This window comes from Grus americana, unplaced genomic scaffold (genome assembly GCF_028858705.1).
Source record: "Grus americana isolate bGruAme1 unplaced genomic scaffold, bGruAme1.mat scaffold_273, whole genome shotgun sequence".
NCBI lineage: Eukaryota > Metazoa > Chordata > Aves > Gruiformes > Gruidae > Grus > Grus americana.
In genome coordinates, this window is record NW_026561561.1 from 50,152 (window position 1) to 59,334 (window position 9,183).

Here is a 9,183-nt window from a genome sequence, read left to right on the forward strand (position 1 = left end):
GGGGCTGATGGCTCTGCAGGAGCTGAGATGGGGTCCTGGGCAGGGTGATGTGTGGCCCTGGGAGCCTGGCAGGGACAGTCAGGACTGGTGGTGCCCTCAGGGCCCCGTCAGCTGGCCAGGACTGTTCAGGGACTTGAAATGGCAGAGAATGCCTCAGTGCATCCATTACACTTCTTAAGACCTTCTCATGTCATCCAGGTCGAATTAAAGTTCACATTGGTGGCACAGCAAGACATGGCTGAGTGTGTGTGACAACATAAAAAAAGAGACCTGACTTGTTCTGGTAGACAGGACAGAGGGAATCTGGGGTTCTGGGAAAAAGTAGCAGCAAGAAGTTCTGACAAAGCTGCCCCTTTATTTACAAACACACATGTGGGGAGAAATGCTACAGTCACCCGTTTTGGATCAAGCCTGTGATTTTCATATGCATCTTTATTGATTGGTTGATTTAGCTCAAGTAGTATGAACTTTATTTTACAAGAACCTGCAGCTAACCAACACAAAAAAGAATCACCATCGTTACCTCGTACAATACCGGACTAGCGCAAAAACAGAAGTAAATGCCACAATCCAGTTAAAAGACCTGTGAAATAACTAAATTAAACTGTAAACTCTACATGTAACAAACGGCTGAGATTAGTCCCACACGTCACTTATTTATAAACCCAGCAGCGGGAGGGGAGGTCTGAACACAAAACCAAGCACTCCAGATGCCAACTCTTTCTTCCCTGAGCATGCCTAAGCATGGGCTCATTTGAGACAACACACAACCATGTGCTTGGCAGCACACGTGTGAGCAAGTGGGACAGCGGCAGAAAGATGCACACCATCTGCCTGCATCTCGTCTTTTAACCTAGAAAGCCTCCTGGGTCTGTTCTCTGCTTCAGAACATTCAGAGCTTCCTAAAACAAGAGACTGATGCAGATTTGCACCCAAAGGATGTGAAAAGAGCCTGGTAATTGGAAGAGAGTGGGCCAAAAAGAGAGGACTGCGGCAGAAACTGAAGTTATCTAAGTTGGCAGTAGGTACAGCTCATCCAAACACATTTATTCCAGATGAACACATGATGGAACAGCAAACCTGAAGTTCAGGATGAAAAACTGGGGATACTAACCCACCCATTTCATCCTTTGTTCCTCTATTTTCTGTCTGCTTGTTACGACGACTCTACATCCTTTGTGGTCCCTCCCTTCTCTCCCATTCTTCTGCTACTTCCCATACCACATGCGCAGTGACCCTCCTGCCCCACTACACCTGCCTTCCCTGACCTTCATGCAGCTGTGCCACTGACTCCCACTTCACACTCCCAGCCTGCTCTTCTGCCTCCTGTACTTCTGTGGAACAACAGTCAGAGAAGGCTGAAACTTGATTTTCTGTCTTCCACAATCAGAGGATCACTCATCTTGATTTCTCATTCCTGAGGAACGCAGAGAATTGGGATCTAACTTCATGTAAAATAGAGCAAATACCTTCAACTGATTTTGTAATCTGCCTGTCTTCTTTGTCCTTCTTGTCTTTTCCTCCCTCTTGGTCCCTCTCTTAAATGTAGGAATGTTTACAGTAATTCAGGTCCAGTTCTCTGATTTTTTAGATAAAACCCCAGAATTTTCCTGAAAGTCAGCTCACTCCCCAAACCCCATCCCTTCATCAGAGTTATGGCAGTTATGGGAAAATCTGCTATTTGTGTCACTGGGAAGAAACTGCTTTGGCATGACAGCATAAGGCTTGCACAGGACAGCATCTATCTGGCACCTAAGAACAATGTTGACTTAAAATAGAATAATTAAAAAAAAAAAATCTACAGAGAATCTATTCCCCTTCAAGTCTAAAAGCACCTCTCTTGTGGTGAAGAGTGGCATTGTTGTCCAATCACAAAAAGCCAGCAAAACACACGTGGGAGCGACTGATTTCTTCTGCTTGTGCATGTGGTGCAAGGGCTGTACAGGGATGAGACATGAAAGGGAAGGCTAAGCCCACAGGACTTCTGCCATCTTCAAATCCGCAGAAGACTGGTACAAGGACAACACTGACAGATGATTTTCTGTGTTCACCAATAACAAGACCATTAGTAGTTAGTTGCCTTAATGCACAGCAAGGGAGACTAAAGTTAGGTAGCAAGAAAAGCTCTCTCACTTGTAGGCTAGCTAGGAACTGAACAGACAATCTCAGCAGCCTCCAAGATCTGCCTCAGTGAAGTTCCCTAAGAACAAGTTTGGTGAGCAGCCACGGTGGACGTGTTTGGTATACTCAATCCTGTCTCAGAGCTGGAGCGGGCTTGTCATTCTCTCGAGGTCCTTTCTAGCACTTTGTGCTAGTTTATCAGTTGACTTCACTGAAAAGAACAAAAGGGTCTTCTCTAATTTTTCTGTCCAGCACTTGCAATTAAAACAACAAAGGAAAAAAAAAAATTCCTTCCTTCTTTTCCCCAATCTTCACGTCTCACAGCTGAAGAGTTCACAGCCCTCAGTTAGCCCTTCTAATACTGACAGAAGTTACAGGAAACACAATACTCTTGGAACACTTCACAGGTAGCAGTTGGAGTGAGGACTGTCAGCACAGGATAGCCTTGTGCAGGCAGAGTGAAATATTTCATAGCTCACTGAATACTCACAAGAGTGCAACCCGTACTACGGGCAAGGCGTGACAAGGTCAGTGTACAATACATAACAAGCCTTCTTCATCCAATGAAAGGGTTACACAAAAATGGCCATCCCGCCCAGTTACTCTCCTGGAGCTCCACCACACTGGTTTGTCTAGCAGCCTCCAGTACTGGCTAACTACTTCCAGCTGTGGCAAGAGAAGAACTATGAACAGCGAAGTCTCCCCATCCCTCAGTGCAGAACCCCTCGTTAGCGTTTCAGTTCATCCTTTCATACACTGTCCCCCTACCCTCCCCTCAATTTAAAAAATAATGGTTATAATTAATGCATGAAGGTGATGGCATTGTGCATGTGGTTCACTTCCAGTTCTCTTCCCCTCTTCTCAGGCATCCTCCTTCCTCCTCTCCAACATCTCCCCCCCCCAATCCATTCCATCAGTCCATCTCGCCTGCATGCCTGAGGGGCTGGTGCTCACTTGCCATAGACGCTCTCATCGCTGTAGGCCACATAGAGAAAATAGTCCTCCTCGTGGTTATCCTGCAAGGGGAAGAAGAGAGAAAGTAACAAACCTGTAACTCACTACATGTGAAAAACCCAACCAAGAGATCACTATAACAAGAGGGTATAACCTCTCTTGTGCTGTTTCTCTCCCTTTACATCGAAGGCTTCACTTCCTCATACCAAAGACAGTGTGTAGCAACTCCCTCTCTCTGGCCACAGCTCCGCTTCTAAATTCAGCCATGTCACGTTCCTGGACACAGTGAAATTACTTGAAGAGCCACAGCCAGAGCGTGCTGCAAACATTGCAACAGAAAGAGCTCTCACTGTTGCAGGCTGTGCAGCAGAATCTCAGCACTGGTATGGCCTTAAGATCGAGAGGAGAGACTTAGAAGACTTTAATAAGTCAAAAATCACCTCTAGGTAAATGTGGTTATATTTGTCGGTTTGCAGAACACTTTGACAAGTGGCTGTATTTCTAGTCCTGTTTTACGTATGGGCAGTAAAGCTGGGATGTTAAGTGATTACACTGACACAAAAAGTCTGCAGAGTGCCAGGAACAGAGTCCTGAGCTCTGGACAGTTAGACATATCTTCCTCCTACATGTCCAGATCTGGAAAACTCCCCATGTGTGTTAATCTTATATTATTTTCATCAGTCCACATACAAATTGTCCAGTTATTGTCAAAAAGTGACAGGTCAAACAAGGCTTGCAGCACCATACTGGAGCTCTCCTATTAACACACTAACACAGCAGAAGGAGAAATCAAGGAGAAATCAATCCAGACTGCAAACCAGCCATGATATAATGGCTATATAATTGAGGAACATTCCTCTGATGGGCACAGAATATTCCTTTAAGGTCAATCAAATAACACTGCTCAGTAGAAATGCTAGGCACCAATGTTCACAGTGTCCTACAAGGTCCTCACATATACAGTACACACGATGAAAAAGTAATTCTGAACAAAGAATACGTGTTCCTTGACAACATATTTATAGATGGTTGCCCAGTGATACTGTGTTCTTTTACTGGCTAAAACGAAATCTCTTTTGTATAAACAGGAAAGCGTATGTTCCGCTCCCCCCCCCGCCCCAGACACAATCTTTTCTCTGAATTACAAATAATAAAGTGGTTTATTTCAATACTTTGTTAAAATAGTAGGACCAACATATCTCTGCTGGGGCAACTATTCACCACCTGGTAGGACAACCCTTTCAACTATCAAACAATCAGTTAAAATGATGAGGATCCCCGGCTCCTCTTTGTAACTGCAGGATGGAACTTCCCTAAACAGATGACGGGATACAGCCCAGGCCAAGGGGGTCCATGTTCGGGCATCTGTGACCAAGCCGCACCCACTGCCAGCTGAGTAGTGCTCAGTTGTCCTTCCATAAGGATATGCATTTTTCCAGACACTCCAACAAAAGGAGAAAGAGATGGGCCAGGCTTACCTCGTACAGCTGGCCCATGGTAGCACTGGTGGGAGGGATGGTATTATTGACAAAGAAGAAGAGGGCATCTTCTGGCCTCAGGTGGATCCGCTTTCGGATTAAGAAGTAGAATTGGCCAACTGAAGAGGAACAGAGGAGAATGCCTTAGATGCAGAAAGAACATTTTGGTTTGGGTTTGTTTCTTTGTTGTTTTTTTTCACCCTAACCATGGTTGTTTTCTTTTGCTGGTGGAAGTCACAGGCTGTATGTAAAAAGTAGGGGAAAATGAACAATGCAGGAAAGAAAGCAGTAACTTCACGACTGTAACCACATTAGCAGCCAATCTACTTGGAGACGGTAGTTTCTCAGGTACATACTTCAGCCATGGACCCTCTAAATCCACACTCCACCTACTATGGTATGAAATGCTCTACTGAGGGGATTGGTGGGAAGACCTCTAACTAGCTTAACCTTTACATCCTATAGATCAAAGACACCTTAGAGAATTTAGCCTTGGTGCAAATGGTCACACCTTTCCTGAAAACAAATTCCTGAAAACACATTCCTTACTATTTGCTTGTGCTATGTTGCACAAGAAAGTATTCTGCAATCCATTACATACTGCAAGAAAAAGAAATGCTGTTCCTTTAACTCATTCATGTTCTCAAATGAAAACAAATGTAATCACCCACAAAATGGCCATGACCATTCAGAAAAGGAACTTAGTAGCCATGACTCTAACCACAGAGGTGGAAAACAATGGGACTATTTCAAGAACTTGTCTCTTCCAGCAACAAGGATACAGCCTCTGGCAACTCTGCAGCTAGGTCATCATTGACTGATGATTATGCTACTCCTATGATACACAATTCAGTCATATTCATCATGGCTAGAAGTCAGCTGTGACACATGCGTGTTAGCTAAGTCAGTGGGATACCTCAGAAGATCTCAGAGAATTCTCCATGTTGTCATCCCGGCTGCAAGGTACGTAACTATAACAAGGACAGCCAGGTAAACTGGGGTAATGATAACATGTTGAGCCTGCCTGGATATTTTCTTGGTGCCGATCATAAAGTAAAAAGCACTTCTGAGATCTTCTCACCGAAAATCAGGAAGAAAGGAGGTAGACATTGTTACCTGTGAGGTCAGAAGGCACAAGATACTTCCTTTTGTCTAGGTCGGGTACTCTGGCTTTTGGTGCTTTTTTCACAATTACCTGGCGAGAGAGAGAGGGTGAGAGAAAGCAAGAAACAACCCATGAGTATCATAAAATGAAATGGACCAAAAATCATTAGTGGGAAAGGATTATTACCCTTTGAGAGAGATGGTGCTACCAGGCCTTTAGAAATTTATTTAATCTATAACAAATACACAATATTAAAGAAAGATAGGTGAGAAGAAGACTTAAAGTTACTGGCAATAGCTGCGCTGAGAGCCCAGGCTGCAGCAGTAAGCACAGTGAGTAAAAATGGAGACTGGAACAGACATAAAAATAAACCATAATGGCCAAGAAAAAATAAAATCAGGTCACCTTGATGGTCCCAATGCAGGTTAATTTTGTATAAAGGAGCTGTCAGGAGGCTAATACATGAAGACTAGAAGTATCACAAGTAAATTGAACTGTTTCAGGTTACAGTTCCAAACTGCCTGGTACAAAATGAGCCCTACTCCCAGTAGTCTCGCATCCTAATTTCTACATTCACCAATACTAAGTGCTAGAATGAAGCAAAGAGTTAAAGAGAAACTACTGCTCATTGGGGATTTTTTTTTTTTTTTACTCTTCAGTTCTTCAGTAGTTATCTTCTACTCTGAAATTCATATCCTTTTTATCCTTTAAGGTTATTTTCCCTACTTCATATAGTTATGGACATTTCCTTATTCATATAAATATCTAGTAATTAAAAAAAACAGGCTACCATCTGGGCAACTAGACCCATAGAGACCTTTGACACAAAATGCTAATCCTCATTATATTTTAATGTCATTACGACATAGAAAAAATATGAAGCTCAGGAGCTTTAAGGTCAAACAGACCAAGAGATCTTCTGCTACAGGAAAATTTTTGCTAGCAGAGTAGGCAAAATGTTTACCTCAGAAGCAGGAAGTAATCCAAAGTGACCTGATCTCTTTTCACAAAAAGCCTTGGAAACCTTTGGAACTACTGGGTTTGTGCAGAAAAAAATTGCAGGCCGGTTTTTGGTGGGGTTTTTTTTGGTGAAATGTTTTTTTTAATTGGTAAGAGATATATTACAAGATTCAATATGTGGCTTGCTGTTCTACAGAAGCCATTCTGACTCATCCAACAAGAAGCTGAATTTCCTGACCTCCTCAACTTTTTAATTCCGTTAGACCCCATAATTTAATGATACTTCCATGTGACACTGAGGGAGAAACTTCCAAGGGCTCGTGCTCCTGTAGCTTTTGACAACCCAGATCAGCAACTGCTATCTTGTGTGTGAAAGAGAAAAAGCTGAACTGCTTTGGACTAAGCCTTCGTCGGAAGCAAAATGGTGTGCTGTCACATCAGTGAGGACACTATGCAGAGAAAAATGTTGTGATGATGAGCTGTGGGGTACTTAGCCTGGACAAAGGGCCATGCTAACTCGACTCCTTCTAGATCCCAACGAACATTTGCAAAGCATGTCACATCGTAGAGATGCTAGCTTGGACATCTCTTCCTGTGCTCCATTTGGATGCTGCCAACACAGCCACCCCCCCTGAAAAATCTAAGTTTGTTTTTTAAGATAGAAACATGGTTGTCTCTGCTACTTAAGGAAACTCCAAGCACTTCAATTGTACAAGGCACTCAAGTTCTTTCAGGCAGTTTGTGGTAAGACATGCATTTCTGTACAATATGCAGTTGGTAAATGCTATGAAGGAAGGACAGTTCCACAATCTCACTGAACAGGTGCACGCTGAACAGCAACAGCACTTTGCACATTTTTACCCGCACATCCAACAAGGCAATACTAACACAATAAATTGCAGTGGAGAAAAACCTTTAGTTCTTGCCCTACTGACAAGCAGAACTGCTAGCTAGCAGCACTGATGTGACCACCGTGACTCAAAAGGGGTGGCTTGTAGCTTGGTGATTAGATAATAAAGGAAAAGAGGAAGAGGCGAGAGTGATGGGGCTTCTAAGCCCTAGAAAGAATTAAATCATATCACTGACCTTAAGAGAGATGTCCCTCTTGCAAAGAGTCAGGGAAGGAATGGAGATGCCCTGCTAATCTATCACGGTAGTCAGTTTGTCTGATAACACAGGTATCTCTTCTGAAGCACTAAACCCTTCACGCACACAAACCAACATACAAAGAAAATCCAAAGGGCAGATACAGATTATCTGTATGTCTGTTGTTGTTGGGTAGTGACTGTGGTAATGTGGGTCCATGCCAACTGTATAATCCTAGCAAAATGCTGAGATGTATCTGGGCACTGCAGTGTAGGCAGCCAAACGGACGTCATCTTCAAGGATCTGCTGTCAGGAAGGGCAGAGACAGAAGTGATGTGAAGAATAGTTGCCTGCTGCATTCATTGCCTGTATGCAGCTCTGACAACAGGCTACCCCGAGGACTCAGATCTGGGCTTGCCATGTATCATTTTCATTTATCCTTAACTACAGCACACTTGTTATTCTGGTCCTGGCTTTCTCCATAAAGATCTGGTGATGCCCCCTATCTTGACCTCTTTTACCTCTTGTCAGATCGGGTCTGGTCCTGGGCTCCTCCACACGGCTCTTCCAGACACATCTATCATGATCTGCTGTTCAATCTGCATGTTAATCCTCAGTTTACAGCTAGTCTCTCTCCTGACCTACAGCGCCCTCTGCGGTCCTCATATCACAAACCACAGAACCGCACACACTTTACTGCTCACTGCACGCTCAACCCGCTTGCTATGCCAGGGGTCCCAAACACAGCTAGGACAAACGCATCCAGATCCTGACTTCCAAAACTTTTGCAACTCCAGCTGAGGGGCACTCCCAAGATAAAAAATGGTGTTAGCCTGCAGGGAAAACAGGTAGTCTAACTGTACCCCTTATCCTTACATTTATTGGGGAGTCTAAGTTATTTTGTATGCAGTACCCCTGGGCAGTAAATCTAGGACAGACCTCTCCAGTGGGGATGGAAAGAAAGAACATTTGCAAACGTTTATTTAAAAAGGAACAAAAAAAAAAAACCCACAATTAATTTGATTTGTAATTTCTTTTTTCCAATTATTATTAGTAATTATAAAGCTAGGAGTTTTCCACAGGCACTCCAAAGGGACCTAATGATGAGGAAGCAAAAGTTTAGCTAGACGATGACCTTGTTTTCCAAGTGATGTTTTTACCACAGGATGATGACACAGAAGGCAGAAAGACTGAGAAGTATCATGTTTCTCTCATGCAGAGAAAAAGAACAGAGCAAGACTATATCGAAAAGACAGACAAAAAAAAAAAAATTAAAATAAAAATGAAGGTACAGTATCAGATGACATGATACAGACATTGTTTTCTATGAAGAGTTACCGGGTTAACACAGTCATTGTTCTCTCGCATTTTTACAGAGCTAATGGTAAGCTCCTTCCCCACCCCCAACCCCACGCACGCAGGCTGCCAGAAAAAAAGATTAGCAGCATTCTGCCTGTCGAGTTACTGCGGATCCCAGAA

General features: G+C 43.4%; 1 protein-coding gene across 1 annotated transcript; it reads right to left on the reverse strand.

Moving 5' to 3' along the window:
- Positions 1-398: 398 nt before the first annotated feature.
- LOC129200534 (gamma-aminobutyric acid receptor-associated protein-like 1) lies at positions 399-9,072 on the reverse strand. Its single transcript, XM_054811845.1, has 5 exons — positions 9,043-9,072; positions 5,670-5,748; positions 4,554-4,672; positions 3,076-3,137; positions 399-2,332 (listed from the first exon to the last, which is right to left on the reverse strand). Exons 1-5 carry the CDS (start codon positions 9,070-9,072, stop codon positions 2,320-2,322), a joined length of 303 nt encoding a protein of 100 aa, XP_054667820.1. The 3' UTR covers positions 399-2,319.
- Positions 9,073-9,183: the final 111 nt, after the last annotated feature.

Bases quoted from the DNA above. Each gene is read 5' to 3' on its own strand.
- LOC129200534 (XM_054811845.1), bottom strand. From the start codon at position 9,072: ATGCGAGAGAACAATGACTGTGTTAACCCG. The intron at 5,749-9,042 runs GTAACTCTTCAT...CTCTCTCGCCAG, and splicing joins ACAATGACTGTGTTAACCCG to GTAATTGTGAAAAAAGCACC. The intron at 4,673-5,669 runs GTAACAATGTCT...GTTCCTCTTCAG, and splicing joins TGTGCCTTCTGACCTCACAG to TTGGCCAATTCTACTTCTTA.